Source organism: Scophthalmus maximus, chromosome 18 (genome assembly GCF_022379125.1).
Source record: "Scophthalmus maximus strain ysfricsl-2021 chromosome 18, ASM2237912v1, whole genome shotgun sequence".
Classification (NCBI taxonomy): domain Eukaryota; kingdom Metazoa; phylum Chordata; class Actinopteri; order Pleuronectiformes; family Scophthalmidae; genus Scophthalmus; species Scophthalmus maximus.
The window spans coordinates 8018711-8037949 of NC_061532.1; the positions used below are offsets into that span (position 1 = coordinate 8018711).

General features: G+C 43.3%; 2 protein-coding genes and 1 long non-coding RNA gene across 7 annotated transcripts; 1 reads left to right on the top strand and 2 right to left on the bottom strand.

Annotated features, from left to right (window-relative positions):
- Positions 1 to 698: 698 nt before the first annotated feature.
- LOC118290091 lies at positions 699 to 6575 on the bottom strand. Of its 3 annotated transcripts, none has more exons than XR_004786338.2 (6): positions 6477 to 6575; positions 5281 to 5377; positions 4436 to 4531; positions 2773 to 2841; positions 1875 to 2235; positions 699 to 836 (listed from the first exon to the last, which is right to left on the bottom strand). It is a non-coding gene; the product is annotated as an uncharacterized LOC118290091 (long non-coding RNA). The 3 variants fall into 3 exon arrangements; XR_004786339.1 differs by lacking the exon at positions 6477 to 6575 and adding an exon at positions 5783 to 5909; XR_007030066.1 differs by lacking the exons at positions 4436 to 4531; positions 5281 to 5377; positions 6477 to 6575 and having other exon boundaries at positions 2773 to 3108.
- On the top strand, positions 1911 to 8374 carry LOC118290089. 3 transcript variants are annotated; one of them, XM_035617443.2, is made up of 7 exons: positions 1911 to 2850; positions 4160 to 4549; positions 5261 to 5410; positions 5547 to 5705; positions 5883 to 5914; positions 6536 to 6685; positions 6829 to 8374. In XM_035617443.2, the coding sequence occupies exons 1-7, from the start codon at positions 1911 to 1913 to the stop codon at positions 6901 to 6903; spliced, it is 1896 nt and encodes a 631-aa protein (XP_035473336.2). In that variant the 3' UTR covers positions 6904 to 8374. The 3 variants fall into 3 exon arrangements, with proteins under 3 accessions (XP_035473336.2, XP_035473338.2, XP_035473337.2); XM_035617445.2 differs by having other exon boundaries at positions 6536 to 6670; XM_035617444.2 differs by having other exon boundaries at positions 4160 to 4540.
- A 91-nt stretch (positions 8375 to 8465) lies between these two features.
- On the bottom strand, positions 8466 to 17156 carry naa30 (N-alpha-acetyltransferase 30, NatC catalytic subunit). Its single transcript, XM_035617446.2, has 4 exons — positions 16058 to 17156; positions 14309 to 14432; positions 13283 to 13338; positions 8466 to 12424 (listed from the first exon to the last, which is right to left on the bottom strand). Exons 1-4 carry the CDS (start codon positions 16925 to 16927, stop codon positions 12287 to 12289), a joined length of 1188 nt encoding a protein of 395 aa, XP_035473339.1. The 5' UTR covers positions 16928 to 17156; the 3' UTR covers positions 8466 to 12286.
- Between the last annotated feature and the right edge of the window lie 2083 nt (positions 17157 to 19239).

A 19239-nucleotide genomic window follows, 5' to 3' on the forward strand; every position in this document is an offset into this window, starting at 1 on the left:
AGATAGAAAAGAGGCTGAAGAATGCAATGAAATAGAAGCAGGAGCAGGAGAAGAAAGGGAGGAGAAGAGAGAGAGGAAAGAGATAAAGAAGTGAAAGAAAGAAGAAAACAAGGAGAGAGAAAGGAAGGAGAAGAGACAGATCATCCAATTTCCCCATCCCTGACACATCAACTTCCTCCACTCTGTAATTCCCCTTCACCTCTCCCATCATTCATCCCCCTCACCTCTGTCAACTACCCTCCTCTCATCATTCAATAACATTAATTATGGAGACATTTGGTCCACAGATATGAAGGATGCCTTCCGTGCATGTATGAGGCTGGGACAACAAAAATATGAATACATTTAGAATATGATGGGTTCTCATATAGTCCACTTCATGCTCTATGTGCAACCAAGGCACACTGTGTGTGATACAAAAAATTGGTCCAGTGTAGATGGAAAAATGTTCACTATTTATTTTATATAAGCTATAAAATAAATAATAAAAATAATTAAATTTCCAACCACATCAACAAACACAAAAAAAGAGTCAGTGTCAGATAGATGCAGCCAATTTGACACTGGGAGTGAAACTGCTCTGTGTAAACAGTAAGTTTCATGCTCGGTGTATACGCATAACCCCGAAAACAACGTGGGGGCCAGTTTGGCCGTGTCTTTCTCCAAGTGGAGGCTGGTTCGACTGCAGTCTGGAGCAGCAGACGGACGAACGCGGAGACGACTGAGACTTCCACTCAGTGACGCTGAGCGGCACAACAACAAGCCTCGTCCTCCAGCCGTGTCCATCGCAGGTGAAGCTGTGCGTCCTCCGGGCACAGCGATCCGACACGACCTCTCTGGAAGGTAAAGGCAGGTTTTATTTTTAGCCATATGCGACTTCCATTGTTACCATGTGAATTGCGCTGTTCAGTTGCCTGAGCATGCATATGGGTGATGCGATTGAGGGGGTGCGCATTGATGTCTCCATAAGGATATGATTGGCTCAAGCGCATTGCAATGTTATGCAGGCAGATTGGATGAAGACGATTCAACGCCGCAGTGTGAATTTGTGTACAGTGCAAATGCTGCATGATCATACCGGCTGATAGTGTGATAATTGGGTATGGGGGCGGATTATGGGGTTGTGCATGTGTTTTCTATATAGTGACATTGTTTGAATGTGCAGCATCACTGCTGGAACATGACTTCTCTCCGACGTTTGTCTGACTCAGGGTATCAGCCTGTTAACAGCAGACGTGTCCTTTCTCTCCATCCTCTGCAGCAGTGATTGAGTATTTGTGGTTGTTGCAATCAAATCATGTGAAATGAACATATGCGCCACACACGGATTTGTTCTTTTTAAAATCTGCTTTAATAGTCATGTATTTTATGTCCTGTGAGCAAATTGCCCTGTTTTGAGGGTGATGCAGATGCAGATGCAGATGGTTCCAATTGAACAGTATTCTACAGGATATAACACCTGGTGCTATTCAAAGGTGAAGAGTGGAGGGGTGTCAAGGATTGCTGAGTCAGATTCCAACACTCTCCCTCTGTGTGTTTGCGCGTGTGTGCATGCACCCAGAATTTATTTTCTGTTTATGCAAAGTGAAGAGAAGAGCCAGAGATTAAAAGGAATTGCATCCGAATTGTTCAAAACGATGCAATTACAGCATCAAAGCACAAGCAATCCTGTTCTCTGTTGTCATCACAGGCTATATGAAGATCTCAGATGCACTCTGCATTCCAGCCTTTTTAATCTGCAGCTGCACAACTCTGCAATGTGCCACCAATCTTCCTCTCTTGGCACGTCCAGCTCTGCTTTGTCCACGTCTGCCTGGTGACAAAGCGTAGAAGTTGCATGCAGGCACTGTTCACACCTCAGTTAAGCTCATTACCATTGGTCTTTTACGTCCGTCTCTGCAGGCAAAGAGATGCTGATGTCTGGGCTGATCCATTGCCTCCTCCTGGCTGGGACCTGTCTCTGTGTCTGTGGAACCCCTGTCCACCTCTCAAACTTCACTCCCACGCAGGACAGCAACTGTGATGGGGAGTGTGACAGCTCTGTAGAAACTACCAGGTCAACACGCACCACAGATGTAAAGTCTAAACCCTCTGATACAGAATATGTGACTGGCCTGATATTGAATGAAGGTGCGGGAGGAGGGGCTGGCCCACATGGGCGACCTGAGGGAATAGCTCCAGCGACGCAGACAGAAAACGGGGACAGCATTGATGGAAGATCTGGGCCGAGCAAGGCTGGAGGAGAGGCATGGAGCCAAAACAGGGAGGTAAAGAAGGTCAGGAGCACGTCTGAAATGGGAGACGCTGAAAGTCATTCAGTGGATGCTTCAGTTCTGTCTGTGGAATCAGAGAGTACTGAGGATGACATATCTGTCATTGATGAGCATAAATCGCCTTCTACAGGTGGGAGGGAGCAGCTGGACTTAGAAGACATGAGTACTACAAGATTGAATCTAGGTGGATTTCTGGCCTCCTCTATAGCACCACCACAGCTGGAGACTTCATACAGCCAACAGAACAACCAAGGTGGAGTGGACAGAACAAGACTCCCTGATGGTGGTGGTGATGGAAGTGATTCCCTCCAGAGAAAAGACCTAGAAACAAGCTTGCCTTCCTTTACAGAACCTCCAAACCCTTCTTCACGGGTACAGGGACTGACCTCCCACAGTCCCATCCCTCATTCGATCTTCGTCTCCCTGCAATCGTCCACACCTTTGACACTTTGGGGCCATGATGGAGCAACAATATCCTCACTCCCTGACCTCTTCTTACCTGAAATCGGTCCAAACCTGATGCCCAGAGAGGAAGGACCAGAAAGCCTGTGGACTGAGGCCGCGAGACCTGGTGGAGGTAAGTCAGAAAAGTTGGAAAATGCATTATTAATGTTGGTGGAAAATGGACCTGCGTGGCTTTTTTTTAACAGGGGGTAAAAATTGTTCTAATCCCTTATTGGTCATTCATTTGACATCTGCAAAATGAACAGCCACAGAATGCCTTCACAGTGGTGTAAGGCAGTTCTCTGGAGCCATCGTCACCCTGTAAGAATTTCTTACACAACAGGCCTGAAAGTGGTTTGTTGGATTTTGCAGGGTTTCAGGAGGCTTCATTAAAAAGTGCGGCGGACGTGAAAACGACACGTCTAGCGGCAGAGATTGCCTTTGATGACTGGCAAAGAAGGCGGCCGCTTTTCCACGCTCCACTTTGAACCCCAGCTGGGACCTGTGGCAGTCTAATTACTTTCTATTCCTGACTCGAGTCTGAAAAAAATGAAAAGGGACGCACAACTGCCAGCAAACGTTGGTGGCAGTGTTATGCAAGTCCTTGGAGGATTTAAGCTCTCCTCTCTCTCTCCCTCTCCCTATCGTTGTATATATAATACACATCACTGCTCCAAACCTTTTCTCTTTCTTTCCCAACCTTCACTCTCCCAACCCAGACTATTGTAAAGAACCAGGCAGGTTATTATTTAGTGAGGCAAGAGAGGGAAATGGATTAAAGGAGTCTGTCTGAGCCAATATATGTTTCTGCCGTCCGTGTCGGGACTGTGTGTGTTTCATGAATCTTCCTCCCAAATAGAAAAGGAAGCTCAGGAAAAAAACAACTAAATTCCCAAACGGCATTATGTGAAAGGATCACAGTCTTTATAAGCAATATTCGGCTGACTGTAGAAATGCTTTGGGCTGCAGGAAATGCCTAATTTCTCCCGTGACAGCCCCCTGTGTGGTAGTCTCTTATCCAAAAAGAGGCATTTTCCAAATCCTCCTTTCATTGTGTCTTAGCTGCACTGTGAACTCAGCTCTGTGAGAGTGTGCGTGCCTTTAATGAGAAAACAGTATGTTTGAAGAGGTATCTATTTCAAAAAGCTGTCGTGATTACTAATTGAGCTTTATGCCGAATACTGTAGCTTCCTCGCAATAGAAAACATTTTTCATACTGGCAGAGTCAGAATGTTTGGTGTAAAGAAAAACTGCAAGACCCACAATTAGTCACTATCCATATGCCCCAGTTTACTCACTGAATTCCATCTGAGCTGGCTTCAGTATTTCAATGACTTTTACCAGAAGGTCTTAACAATTTTGCCGTTTTGTTCAATTAAATTTTCATGCTGCATATCATGACCTTCATTCTGCCTCTGTGTTTGTGCTAAAACAAATTGCAGTGGACACTGTGGTCCCACTGTCTCAGGACGAAGCCACAGAGGGCACTATGTCATCAGAAGCTCTCCCTCTCATCTTTGAGCCTTTTGAAGATGTTACACCAGAGGGGGCAGCAGCAGTGGTCACACCGGTGCCTGGCAGCACTCAGCCTCCTGCTGCCATGGCGACTGGAGGGATGCCTCTATCAGAGGTGGATCTGGACCAGCTGGTCACAGTGGAGACAGACAGCGATGGTCCCTCGCGTGCCCCACCCCTGCTGATGCCAGACTGGACGTCACCTTGGCAGACATCCGGCGCCGAGCTCCCGGAACCAATCGGCTCCTCCGTTCCGTCTGTGTCACAGCGACAGGATGGAGCTGAGCTGGAGGATCATTCTGAGAGTGGTGAGAGAGGTGAACAGGCTGGACCAGAGTTAATGCATGAATGTCAAACATTACTCCAGGTATACCACAGTATGTCATAGCTTCAAAAAAAAGTATTGTACAATAACAATGTATGAGAATATACATTTCAAATCCAGTTTTGGGGGAGGAATAATGGTGACAAAACATATCACAATGGTGCAGTGCAATTATTCTTGTAAGTAAATCACTGCATGCACCAGATTTTTCAGTCTCACATTGATGAAAGTAGCTTTCCTTCCAGGCAGCTTTGGCACGAAATTGAACTTTAATAATTCTTTTAATTATCAGAGTGAACATTTCGTCTGCTCAAAAATCCTTGGCTAGTGGAGGGAAGACATTTCTGGCTTCTTAGTCAGGGGTTTAATTGTAACCTCATTAATGCTTGATTCGAAATTCTCTTCCACAATTTTTTTTTATTTTGTCCACATTTGCTTATTGCCTGTTGTTGTTTTGATATATCAAACACAATGTGCTGCTTGGCCTTTGACTTTTAAATTTCATAAATTATGTCAGCCCTTGCAGTACAACACATGGTGTAGAGGCATACTTGTCTGAATCACTGAAATACAACAAATGTGTTTCTATTGTTTGAGTCTATTAAGCCACCTTTTACTAGATTCATCCTTTTACACATTATGAAATGTACAAACATCCACTCTTTTTGCTTTCTCCCCCTGTTATGTGATTTGGGACTTGTAGTTGCTGTGAGGACACCAAACCTTGAAGAGTACTTGCCCACCACTGGCCCCTCCCTGTCATCCTTCCAGCATTCTAGGACAACGGTTACCATGGCAGCCCATCAGCCTGTTCACAAATCTAGATCAGGGTTAGAAGAGATGGAGTCTGAGGGTAAGGCAAATTTTATTACCTTGGGCAAAGCTATTTATTTTAAAATGTCCATTTCAAAATGTTGAAATGTCCCCCCCCCCAGGAAATATATGTGACCCTTTGTTAATGGCTGAGTAGATAATTTTGTTCCCCACAGAGGAGCAAGGTGAGGATGAGGAGGACGAGAACTCTGAGGAATCGGTGGAGGAGGAAAGCGATGAAGACCTGACAGACACACCCAAAACATCCTCAACGCCTCCCCCTTACAGCCTCATCCCTCCACCTCCTGTCTGGGTTCAACGCAACCAGGGGCTCAGTAGGGAACCACAATATTTAAACCATCGTATTAATGGACCCTAGAAGCATTTATTCAATGCATATGCAGTTACTTACCAGATTACACAAAAACAGATATATTTAAAACTATCACCTGTGAGACAAAAATAATATTGGCCTATATTGCCCTGCTAAATCTGTGGCTTTTTTCTTCCAGTGCGGAGCTGGGTAGAGCTGATCAGAGAAAAGGTAAGACTGCCCCCTGCTGTCCTTTTTTCATGACTTCACTAAGTGGCATGAAGCTGCCAATTTTCTCTAGTTCAAAGACATCAAAGATTGAATTGCTCTTAATAACTAACTGAATATCTATTTCCTCTGTGGCACAGAGCTTTGTTGTTGTCCAAAACTGATCAAAAACACATCAGTGAGCTACACTGTTAAAATGAGTGACATGTTTCTTCATTATCATAAACATGGGATTTTCTTTTGAGTCAATCCCACATACTCTATCCTACTGCTGCTAATATTCAGTAGGGCACCGAATTTCCCTGTTGTGGGAAGAATAAAAGATTATCTTATTTTAGGATTATTTTATCTTAAATGTGTGTTAATCTGTGGCTGAAAATATTCCATAACAAAATAATCATTTAGTCTTGTTTGATGCCATTTATGCGTGGCATTTGTTGACAATGATGGAAATATAGAATAACGCCAATCTTATCCGTTTAAGGTAACATAAATCTTCTTTCTTCATCCAGCAAATTAATCAGGTTTTATAATTTGAGGTATAAAAGAGACCAAATGGATTTACCTGAATTAGATATGGTTACAACCCTTCTCCGTTTTGACCTGTGTCTCTGACGTCGGCAGGCGGGTTATGCATCTGGGATGTTGGCCCCTGTGGGCATTGGCATCACAGGGGCCCTGCTAATCGTTGGCGCCCTCTACAGCATCAGGATGATTCACCGCAAGAGGAGGAACAGCTTCAAACACCAGAGGAGGAAGGTCAGACAGCCAGAGGTCAATACCCTACTTGTATTTATCACTTATTTTGTGTTTCACCTGTCCCTGACGACCACAGTACATCAAACTGGTCCTGTGTTTACTTAATGTGTGTCTCAAATGTACTAAGTTATGCTTTAAATTTATTTTTCTCTCCCCAGCAACCTCGAGAGCCCGGCACTAGTCGTCAGGACCAGGCCATGCTGCTGGCTGACAGCTCCGAAGATGAATTCTGATGAGTCTGTTTTGGGCTCCTTTGTCTGTGACCCCTGATGCTCCTGTAATGGATGCTCGGCGAACATCACCATTGCCATGACTACCACATCTCCAATCACCCTGGGCTGTGACTCATCTGATCCACACAGTGTGACTAATTATTGGGCACAATTTGCACAGGCTGCACAATGGTCGGCTTTGTACCCCCCACCCTTCCCCAAACTACCAATGTGGGCACTTTTTTGAATGTTGTCAGGCGATGTTGACTTTAATGGCTTGGCAGGGCTGGTGTGATGCACTTTGACTTAAAAAAAATAAACAAAATAATGCTATTCGTTAAAACTAAATGCATTAGCAGGGTATTGGCTGGATGATAGTGTTGCTGGTAAACAGAGGTTTTGTGGAGTGAAGGGGGGACAGTGGAGTGGACGGCGAGGTTTCTGTCAAGTAATAAAAGGGCTGTAGAAGAGTTACATTACACAATCTATGTAAATATATATATATATACTTTATATGTAGCTGACTTGGGGTCAGTCATCTTAGTGTAAATTAAGGATTATTTCTAGCTAAACAAGTTAGCATTTTGGGAAAAGTAATTGCTTTTTGGCAGCGAGTTGGATAAGAGAATGGATACAGCCATTTTATTTGTCCATTAGCTCGAGGTAGCATGTGATTAGTTAAGCAAGATTTCTCACATTTAAGAAATCTTTGCATACAGTTAATATCCATCAACACAGTTTAAATGTGAATTGTGTGGAAATGTAAATGTTGTAAATTGTCATTTGTCCATAAAAGTTACTGTTAGAAGCATACAAAATACCATCACCCTAAAAGTATGTAGCATATAACAGATGTTCATGCAGTGTAACTCTGATATGAACTCACTCTTTTGCAACTTGCATAATCGTTCATTTTTTTATGTGCATGACGTCAATTCATACCAAGACCATTGCTGAGACTTTTTCTTTTCTACTCGAGTGTTTCTCTTTTTCTGGAAAAGCACAAACATTGGAGACATTGTGGTAGAGAGTTAACCTTTGAAGAGGTTAAGTTTTTCTTTTCTTTAACCAGCTCAGTTTGCACAAAAGCATTTTTTTTCTTTGTCCACACAGGGGCAGTTGAAGGAGATATTTTGCCCATTGTGAAATGGACAAGATGGGTCAGATTAAGTTTGAGTCCTTCCTTTTTTGAGGAAAATAAGAGGAATCAATCAATAGTAACTTCTCTGCTGTAGTTCAAAAATAATGCAAGAAATATTTCAACACCTTTTGTAAGACCAATGGCGTTAACACAAGTTCTTGTCTTTTGTTTAAAGAAAACATTTTCTGTAAGTTCATGAGCCATGTAGGATGCTTACTGTATAACTGCCTGTATATATGCAATAATACTGTTTTAGGATAAGTGTGATGTAAAATAGTGACACATTGTTGTCCCTATGTAGATATGAAACAATGTGATTCAATATCAAATAAAACAAATATTTTAAACGTCTGATTCGAACTCTGTCTTATAAAACATCTAATAATCTCAAAGTGTGAAGGATTTGAACTACAACAAAAAAGAGCAGACAAGACAACCCAGCTTACAGCATTAAAAAAATCAAATAATTTATTTCTGTGTTCTTTTTCCACATTAAATAAAAGCTATTGGACATTTCCAGATCAAAATCAGGAGAGGGGACAGGGAAGAGGGACAGGGGGAAAAAGAAATCTGACATGCAAAATAACCTTTTGCTCTCCCCCTTTGCACACTTCATGGATGTCAGTGGGGGCGGTGCTGGCCGCCTCTTAAAACACTGCAGGAAGCCCCTGTGGTTGGTTGGTAGCATTCTGTGGTGCAGAGCCATCCAATACAACTGTCAATTAGCTCACCAACAAACTGGTTTCTGGGGGGAATTTGTAGTTGTAAATGTAGAATTGCAGATCACCTTGGGTGAGGACAGAGGTGGGGTGGACATTGTTTGAAAAAGCAACCTGGATAGAACAGTGGATGTCCAGAATAAGAGGGGAAAAAACTGCTTCTGACATATGTGAACACCCAACTGGCATGTCAAGTCAAAACCAATTTCAAATGCAGAGGTGTCTTTGTCACAGAGAGAGTTGGGTAAAACTATGCAACACTACAAGCCATGGCTACAAACTTGATAGTGATGATGAAGCCCTTTGGCTCACCGCGGCAGGCTGTAATGCCCATATACCTAATGGAACTGCCAGAGTTTCACAGGATTAAAACATCAAGAAGATAACAAGACCATTTTCCTTCAATATCTAAAACACCTCTTCCTGCTGACAGCTGGTTTGAAAGAGCAAGATGGGCTAATTGTTACGGTGTGACCCGTCCAGTCTGTCCCTCCATCAGTAGTCAGTGTAATAGAAGAAAAGGCCCAAACAGCACAAGAACACAGAAGAATGGGGAGACACGTGTCGACAGGGACAATAGATTAAAACCTCCAGAATTGATCAGGAGGAGTTTGAACAGGGAGAGATTTGAAATTGGTACAGGATGAGCAGCAAAGGTGATAACTGTCGTTTAGGGTACAGATAGTTTTGTATGCTCATTGTTCTTGTTAAATCTCTGGATGGGCTAAGTCGCACAGAAATTAAAAATAAAACAAAAATTTGATGAATCAACCAAAATCACCCCCTTTCCCAACAGGTGATTCACTGAGAAAAAAAAACATGCTCTCAAATAAGATGAATAAAACAACACTCTTATACAAATCTGAAAAAAATAAAATAAAATAAACGAAAATAGGTCATCTGATTCATTGTTCCAATTGCACACAGACGCAAACTTAGATACACAGGCTGTTACGTGGGTGGCAACTCTGTAAACATCTACTCTCCCTTCCAGTCCTGGGCTCCTGGGATGAAATCTCTCAGTTGAAAGGGGAAATAAACCCAATTTAATGTAGTAGATCATAGAGACACGCTAATTTGTCTTTAAATAATCTAAACATCTAAAGTTGAAGAGTTTGTTTATGTCCCGACAAAATCTGTGGCAGATTGTAATCTGGTTTTCTTTTTATGGAGCTGGGTAGTGTTACATGGCAGTGTCTGGGAGTGCTTTCTACTCTGAATATTGCAGGCAGGATGAAAGTACGCAGATGACCAATTGCATAATTTGAAATACTTGTTAGCAAAAATTGCATGCACAACCGGTTATATTTTTTGTCAAATTTAAATTAAATAAACAACAAATTGGGTTTATTTTCCCTGACTATGCTGCCTGCCTTCTGTATAACACTGAGTACCAACTCAAATCCTGGAAAGGAAGAAAGCATGCGCTTTTGTTCCTTCCTAATACTAATAAGAGTCCTCATTAGGGTGTAACAAAACACAGCACCATAAAGGCTCGGAATTTCCTGTGCGGGGGCCTCTGAGAGTGGAGAAATAAAAGCCTATCAGAACAGATCCACACCGTTGTCAAAATAACAGGACACATTCACACGTACACGTACACATACACACTGCAGCAATTTTTTTCAAAAGAAGTGGATCTGACCTTTGTTCATTTTACTTTTAAAGGAAAAAACAAACAAACAACAGAAGCGGCTGAAGCAAAGTTTCTTTGCCAAAATTAGTGTGGATTGAAACGCCCGGATGCATCTATGACGTATTCCGGGCGGGAGATCTTAAAATGTTAGCGAGGTTGGTTGTGCATCGATTTAGGTCACCTGGGAAGTGCACTATGGACTCAGCCGCTTACAGCAGCGTGAGGTTATACAGGTGTATTGAAGTATATCTAAATAAACTGAAAGCGAACAAAAGAATATAATATAATCTGCTAAGAATACTTGTCTATTTTCCTTTTTTTCTTTTTAAACCAAGAGATAAACACACACACCCACACAGCACACTCAAACAGGAATCCAGCATGTGTAACACTTTGCCTCCGGTCTGGTGCTGATGGCAGACGAGAAGCAGGCCGACACTGCGGCGTGTCGCCTTTTAGCGGGCGGACCACTGCAGTCAAGGCTGAGAGTTCTGATGGATTGAGTGGCACTTGCAACAAGGAGATCAACAATATAAAGAAGTAAACTGAGACGACTAGGAGAGTTTGACTGCACCATCATTGGCAAGAAATGTCTTTGAGGGACTCCAATGTCTCGTTTTCTGGGGATTTTGCAGTGGCTGGCAGTGCATTTAGGGAAAACAAGTTCGGATCTGCAAAAAATAGGAGATAAAAAATAAACTCCTCACCCACACTCCGTCACGAGAGATTTAATGAAGGACAATGAAGCGAAAAAGGTGGCAGATCCACCGACTGGGCACAGTTTGAGGTGCTAATGGAGTGATTTGTTTTCGATCAACTGCTCTGCACCAACATGCTTACACCAAACAGAGGAAGGGATCAGAGGGTAGGCCTCAGACTGGGTTCAAAACACACACACACACACACACACACACACACACACACACACACACACACACACACACACACACACACACACACACACACACACACACACACACACACACACACACACACACACACACACACACACACACACACACACACACACACACACACACACACACACACACACACAAAATAAATGCATGCATATCTTGACAGGCGTTCAGTCCTGGAGGTGATGGAGACAGGATGGGAAACAAAACGCACAACAGTACGCAGGGTTTCAACCAATCATTCGCTCACACGCAGTCACACCAACATGTTCTCTTGCTCACAGCGAAAAACCAACCACACAACATACACACAAAAACCAGCTAAACACTTGCTCCCCACCCCCCAAAAAACACAACATACAAACACGCAGTCATACAATAGCTTTTTCCATCCCCGGTCCACTTAACAATGTTAAAAAATAAACACAAAAATAAACTCCACAATTATTTTCTTCCCAGTCTGTTTTTACTGCCCTGCTTCCTTGTTTGACGTGGTGTCGTTTCCTCGAAGTCTTGTCCTGTGTCCTGCAGAAGGATTTGGTTTGGCTCTGCGTCCTCATCTGAGCTGCCTCAAAACCCCTGTTCCAATCGATACGGCTTCCAAGCTTGAAGGTCAAAGGGTCATCTAGTCCCCAGTAAAGGTCATCCCAGAGACCGCCCTCACCTGCCCCTTCCTCGTCACAGAAAGTATCAGGGGCCCCTTCATGAACATCAGGTGGGATTTCGGTCCGTTTCTGCCTAAACAACAGTTGTTCAGAAGTCAAGGACAAAAAGAGGGTGTGTCTGCATGTCTATGCATACCAATGTGCATACTCCTCGTGGTTGTGCACAGGTGTGAGTGTGTGTGTGCGTCTGTGTATGAACTGTGTGCATTTGTGTATATAAGAGTGAAATGACCAGGGCCGAGCTGAGGCTTTCGAGCTGAACGTGTAGGAGGTGAACAGCACCCGCTGTCATGTCCTCCCCCCCAATCCCCTCTACTTGTTTTCTTTTAGCGAAGCCACAGTTTGAGCCGCAGCGCGTCCACTCCATTCAGGTAGTATCTAAACAGCCGCTTGTCTCTAACAAAACCCAAGTTCTCGTACAGCTTCAGGGCTGATTTGTTGGTGATCTCGGTTTCCAAAACAACCTGGGGACACACAGATGCACATGTCAGAGCATTGTTTTGCAAGTGGGCTCACTGGTTTAAGATGGATGCGCTTGTTATCAACACTACTTTTACTCTATTAATGGAAAATGTCAATAAATAAGTGAAACTAGAAGTAAACAAAGAGTAAACAAGTGACTCATTAATGATCCTTAGCAATATTGGAATCATGTGCCAGTGATCAAGTGTATCTTCAAGTCAATATTTAGTAGGTCGAACAAACTGAAACTGAGTAAAATCTAATCACATTAACTGTGACAAAATCTAATTATAAAGCAAGAAATCTGTCTGTGGCTCACATCTCGAGTAACTGTTCATCTTATATGCTTCACACGCAACGGAGAATTTGGTGCGATTTGGACACGCGCAACATTCAATATTGATAAACTTTGATTAAACAGACAGATCTGCCGTCTGTGCAGTAGTGGTTGGCAGGCCGGGCCTTAACAGGCAGTCTGCGGACCGAGAGCGCATTTATTCACTGGCCGCCGCTCATTCACAACACTTACATGACAACATTACAAATGTTTAGGGACGAAAACCAAACTCCTTTCCGACGCCAAATGCTTGACTCTATAATCGCCATGGTTGTCAGATTACGCGACCAATATGCTTTTCATCTCTAGCATTGCTCAATAACGCAACCATTTCATGGCACTTGTATTGCACAGGACCTAAGAAAGCACAGTGTCAAGTTGTTTGTATGAAGGTAGAGAATCAGAATTTACAGGCAATCATGTATGACGTGTATTTTAAGCTTGAATCAAAAGTAAATTTAATCTCTCGGTGTATACAATATGTTTTGAAAAAGGATGATATGAGAGTTGATCTGTAGATTACCTCGTCACAGTCACCCTCCACCATGGCATAGATGGCCTTCTTCACGAGATTAGTGCCTGAAACAGAAGAAGTCAAAGTCAAAGTCAGTAGCAACTTGCAAAACAAACCAAAGCACAACACAGACTTAAATAACACTTCTGTTTTTCCAGCCTGTAGTCTGCAGGTCTAAGTAAGGCAAAGGGTAAACAATGTCACTTAAGTTTAAAGTGTAGTAACAGTAGTGTAACACATCACAGCACAATGTATATATTATCCAATTTCACATTTGTATGAAGAGATTTGGTTGTCAAAGAAAGCACGAGATTCTTCCACACAACTTGGAATACGCTCTGCATCAGAGCTGTGCGATATGACCAAACTCTTGTATCCACATAATGATACATATTATAACATAGCACATTTTCTGTAAATTAAATAAATATAGGACAAATAAACACAGATTTTCTCCTCTGCTTTGGCCAAACACTATATGAATGTAGCAACTCAAGTTTTTTGCGGCTTGGCAGTGTGGTGCTTGGGTCGAGTGAGTACACCCACTCATGAAACCCCCATTTCTGGACTGTGTGAATGTCGTTGCAGATGTGAGTGGAAACAGCAGCTGTTATCGGCTTCCATCTTTAAGATTATCTGCTATATGGTGCGCTGCGGGCAAAAGCCTCGTGCAACGTCTGAGTACGCAAGTCTTGGGTTTGTGTTGAGCACTTGACTAAACTTTTGTGTGTCTCATCTGCAGAATCTCTCTGGACTGGTTAGACTTGATACTAATGTAAATAGTAAAGGAGGTTGCTGATGTTTTGAGTCTGTTGTGGGGATCTGTCTGCGGCATATTTTGCAAAGTACGTTTTTTCTGTACCATGTCAGACATATCCCCTGTTTAGGTTCAAGTCCAAGAAGAGGGTCCCTCTCCTGTGTCACGTTCACTCTCTACCATATTTGTTGGTGTTGCAGTCGTGAAATTTTCCTGGACCCCACTGTATATCGTTATATCACACAGCCATGCTATGTATAATGGATGCACAGACTCACCAATGCTTTTCCTTCTGTGTTTTGAATCCACGGCCAGCATGGCGATGTAGCCACGACGGAACATCTTCTTGTGCATGTCAAGCTTACATACGATGGCTCCGACACACTCTTGTTCCACCATGGCCTGCAAGACACACAAACACACACAAGTTAGGTCCGTAGTAGTGTTGCTGTAGCGATAAAAGAAAAGTATCATAAATATCCTGCTGTTAAAAACTGTAGAAAACTCATTCTACTAGTATTGGTACTTAAAGAATGTGTGTGTTTTAATACATTGAAGTGCTTCAATTAGTGACAATTGGGTATGAGTGTGTGAGTGTGTGTGTGTGTGTGTGTGTGTGTGTGTAGCTCTCTGCTTTCCCTCCCTGCAGGCATAGAAGCATGCCAACCATTTTTAGCTTTAATGGTGTCAATAAGAGTCTTATTGACAAAGCAACAAAGCAGACGCAAAAAAGAAAAGAAAAAAAGGAAAATCTTGACACTATTTTCATTACAGAGCCGAATGTCAGGGCAAGTGCATGGACAGCACAGAGCCCATCAGTTAAGGATGTCAGGAACCTACGCAGACCAAGGGAACCAACATGATGGAGAGAGACGGGTCAGGGAATGTGAGATAACATGATGACATCATACTCATGTCCTCAAATATACGAGTCAAAGGAGTGGTTCATTTTATGACGAGGCAGTTGAGAGCAATGATAGCCGTTTAGTTAAGGTTACATTTACACATGTGGACAGCATCACTATGTGCAACATTCACACTGGTAACATCAAATTTACTGTAACACGCAAGCTGCTAAAAAAAAATGCTTTCACAAGTACATAAATTATCAAACTACTCAATCGGTGCTGGTTATGGCATGTTTATATTTGTCAATAATTGTTTCTTAAAAAAATGCCATCAAGGAAATCACTTTAACTCAAGTATAGTGGTCGTCAGATTATGAAATTTATTATTATTACTATTACTGCATTTCTAGTTTTCTATTTGGTCAAAGGAGATTTAAAAATGACAATAAGAACAGAGTCTCGAACTTTTCCATGTCCTGTCATCTATTAATCCATTATTTTCCCTGATCTTTTGGGTCTTTTATCGTGGAACGTGTCAGTATTACCATACATGTACCAGGCATCGTACTGAAGTCACAGTTTTGGCATCACGACAACACTGGACAACACTAACTTTTTGCTGCAGTTCCTGCCCAAACCTGCCCATTCAGCCGTCTCTCCGAGCTGACCTCTGACCTTTATTTCACGGCACTTCCTCTCGTGTCACACGAAGTGTACAAGACTAACTGGAACTGGGTCGTTTGCGACCTCGAGGCTCGGAGGATACACTGAGAGGGGACAGTGTGGATCACTGCAGAAGCCCCTGGGTGGACACTGCAGGCACAAGAGGAAATGCCTTAACATTAACGAAGAACACTGTTATGGCAGCTGACGATCACTTGATAACTATTAACGGGGGGAAGTTCTGCAAAACTGTATAGTATCTGAGACAGAAATGTGGTTGTTGTACCTTGTCAACACATCTAGAGCTATGTACATGTGTGTGTGTTGAGGCTGCAGCTGCTTGTCTTCTAGGCCTGTGTTGGGCTCAGACACACTGACAGGTGACAGGTGACAGGTGAGTGGCAGCTGTGAGCATGCGGTCACACCCAGGTAGCCAGAGTTCACGGAGCAGCTCGCCCCGGCTCTGTGGGCGAGTGAACGAGGCTCGACAGTGAACGCAGACATGTCAGTACTCACCAGAAAGCAGAGCTGCGGCCAGTTGTGGATGAAGTACCTGTACGTATAAATTGAATAAGGCTCAGACAAGTCCTTGGTGATCAACCTCATGATCCACGGCATCTGCAGCTCGGACTCGTAGCGCACGTATCGGATGCCGTGGCCGTCCTCCTCCGCTCGGCCCGGGGAGCTGTTCAGGTCGAGCCGGGCCAGCTCTGCGGCCGGCGGCGGCTGCGGCTGCTGCGGGTCGGCGGGGCCGTGCTCTCCGCCGGGGCCCGAGGCGTCCGGCGGCTCCTCGCTCGACGATCTCGGCGGCTCCGTGTGGTCGAACTCCTCTGTGGCCTCGTCGTCGAGGTGCCTGTGGGCCGCCTCGGTCCTCGTGAAACCCGGCATGCCGTTCACGCTATTGTTGACCAGGGGAGAGTGGCTGCCGTTTTCAGAGAAGGGGCTGTGGCCTTCGTGTTGGCAATGCTCACTATTGTTTCTAGCGGCCGGAGCCCCCTCGCTGCTGCCGCTGCTGCTGCTGTCACAGTCGTCCATGGACGGTGTCGGATTGTCAGGTCGGTTCCCTGCGTGTTGGTGGCTGTGAGCGTCCTCTGAGGGGCTGACCAAGCCGTTCAGCTGCTGCTGCTCTCGGGCTTGCATTTTAAGGTGCAGCGCCGGCGGGCTAGCTCGCGCTAGCATGTTTTTCTGCTTCTCCTTCACGGACCTTTTCACTTCGCTTACCGGCTGCGACTCCTTCCCTGTACCGGCGGGTACACAGTCCTCCCTGCGGCAGGCCGGTCCCCCGTGTTCCCCCGCCGGCTCCGCGCCCCCTGCCCCGGGGAAAGGAGGAATTTCAGCCGGGGATGCAGGCAGTGCGTTACTAGGCCCAGGCGGCACTGTGGCCATCCCACCGCATTAAGGTGGAGATTCACGGTTGGAAAACGTCGGACAAAATCTCACCCACAAGGCGAATGGATATACAAAACACATACAAGCTAGTTCACCGAATATTGCATAAATCCGAGTATTTTTGAGGCGACAACGTCTCCGCTGGCGACGTTAGTCGCTGCTTTCGCCTCGGTTTCCCTGCTGCCGTAAAGTGCTGTCGCAGCAAACGCCATTGCAACAGCAGACAGAGACGTTTTACGACAGTGGTGTAACGCATGGCAGATGCAGGGCTTTTTTTTTCTTTTTTTAAGCACGGGCCCACCTGTCATTTACATTCAATATAATAAAAAAATGTTCCCTCTTCAGTCGTTTTAGTTTCATTCACTACTTATTTTTCCTTCTATTGTATTCACAGGACCTATACATCACAAATGGGAACAAAAATAAATAGAAAGACAAGCCCAACCTATTTTTACATTGATGTATGGCCTTCAATTTCTTATTTGAAACAAATGTGTTGTCTTTTTCTTTTTACAATATTTGACATTTTACCTCGCTAGATAAATAATTTCTTGCTAAAGAGAGACACTATTAATAGTTTCAGTTGTGTCAAAATATTATTTTTAAATACAACCATACATCGCACAATTTTTTATTTGATCCAATTATACCCACATATTGAATTGGATTTTGGACTACACTAAGGGGGAAATGTACTTAACATGGAACACATCAGAGGTGATTGTTTTGGGATGCTGCTGAAATGAAGGCTTAACTACCTGCAAGGCCAAACTGTGTAAAGTTGTCTCTTTTCTTACCAGCAGAGGGCGCCAATTTTAGGATTTATTATATATTTTCCTCTTACAACATTACTGCATCTTCTCCAGTAGATGTCGCCAGTATATTAGTTTCCTGTTGCTTCATCTTGTACAGTAAATAAAAGTTTGGGGGGTTTTATCTTGGGAAACATCCAGACAGTGAGACTCAATTCTCCACTCCACTTCTTTCCTAGAGGAACATTATACTGAACAATTCTCCACTCACTGCATCTAGCAGCTGAACGTTGGTGTTATTTGCAGACTAAGCTATAGTACAGGCACCATTGTCCTGCTTTGCATTCAGTGGGATTAAATGGTTACAGCACTATATAGACAGCAATTGAGAGAACTACCCTTGAATATTAACAAGGTAATGTTTCAAGTTTTTGACAGTGCAAAGTCCAAAGTGCAGTTTTGGTCTTGGCAAATGAACTTAATGAACAACAGAGAGGAGTGATGGATTCTGGGAAGTAGGAAGTCTTGGTATCCGCTGGAGCTGAGGTATGTCACTCCAGGAGGAGAGGCAGGAAGACCCCATGGACTTCAATCTCTCTCAAATAGGAATTGATTTTGATGAAAATTTATGTGCCTTTATAAACTTATCAAATATGTTCTGATGACTTTTAAACATCAATTTAGGGATAAGCTCATTATTATCAATCAAACTGCCCATTAAAATGACAATTAAAAAATAAATCATATATCATCTTCACTGTGTGATAGCTGAAGAGAGTAGGCATACTGGGTTTTTTTCTACAATACGATTTAGTTATATATAACACAGCATCACTGAATGTACCATGGGTCATTAGGTCTTTCAACATCACAGTGATCAGTTTCCAGCCTGTGTCCAAGAGTTATTAGTCCATGAAAAATTAACAACATAAAATAAAGTAAATAAAGAACATCAAACATGTATTTACATTTATATAGGCCTGTCAGTGTATCTTTAGCTGAATCTACATCTCCTGGTAATATTGGTAGCTTTACTCTAAATGGAAAGAAAAAATGTACAACTATTTTTTATAATTTTATTGACTCTGTGACTGTTTCATATTTACAAAAATTAAAAAGAAATTATGTTGCATTAATCATGCAACCCTAGTATGACTAGTACTGAATGTAACCCTCAAGACAGACTTTATTTCAGTCCGAGTTTATCTGCAGCGTGGTCGAGTTCTTCCTAGGTGGCAGTGTTGCTCTATCATGTCCTCCAACAAGTCCATGTCCTCCATGAGGTGAACTTGTTGGTGTGAACTTTCAAGACCAAGGAAGTGCCTTGTTTCCAAGGACACTTCTATGATATAGATAGATAGACAGACAGACAGAGGTCCTGTATGACTGTATGGTGAGTGGGATGCTGATACCTATTTTCTGTCCGACCTTCAACTACCATGAACACATTCTTTCTACAGAAAGAAGGAGCGACATATTTGGTTTGTAAATATAGACTCAAGGGGACGGGGAGAAAGGCATCTCTTTGAAAGCTAAGCCTTGGGGCTGGGAACTCTC

Bases quoted from the DNA above. Each gene is read 5' to 3' on its own strand.
- LOC118290089 (XM_035617443.2), top strand. From the start codon at position 1,911: ATGCTGATGTCTGGGCTGATCCATTGCCTCCTCCTGGCTGGGACCTGT. The intron at 4,550-5,260 runs GTGAACAGGCTG...TGGGACTTGTAG, and splicing joins TTCTGAGAGTGGTGAGAGAG to TTGCTGTGAGGACACCAAAC. The intron at 6,686-6,828 runs GTCAATACCCTA...TTCTCTCCCCAG, and splicing joins GGAAGGTCAGACAGCCAGAG to CAACCTCGAGAGCCCGGCAC.
- naa30 (XM_035617446.2), bottom strand. From the start codon at position 16,927: ATGGCCACAGTGCCGCCTGGGCCTAGTAACGCACTGCCTGCATCCCCG. The intron at 14,433-16,057 runs GTGAGTACTGAC...TGTGTCTTGCAG, and splicing joins GGCCGCAGCTCTGCTTTCTG to GCCATGGTGGAACAAGAGTG. The intron at 13,339-14,308 runs GTGAGTCTGTGC...CTTCTGTTTCAG, and splicing joins ACACAGAAGGAAAAGCATTG to GCACTAATCTCGTGAAGAAG.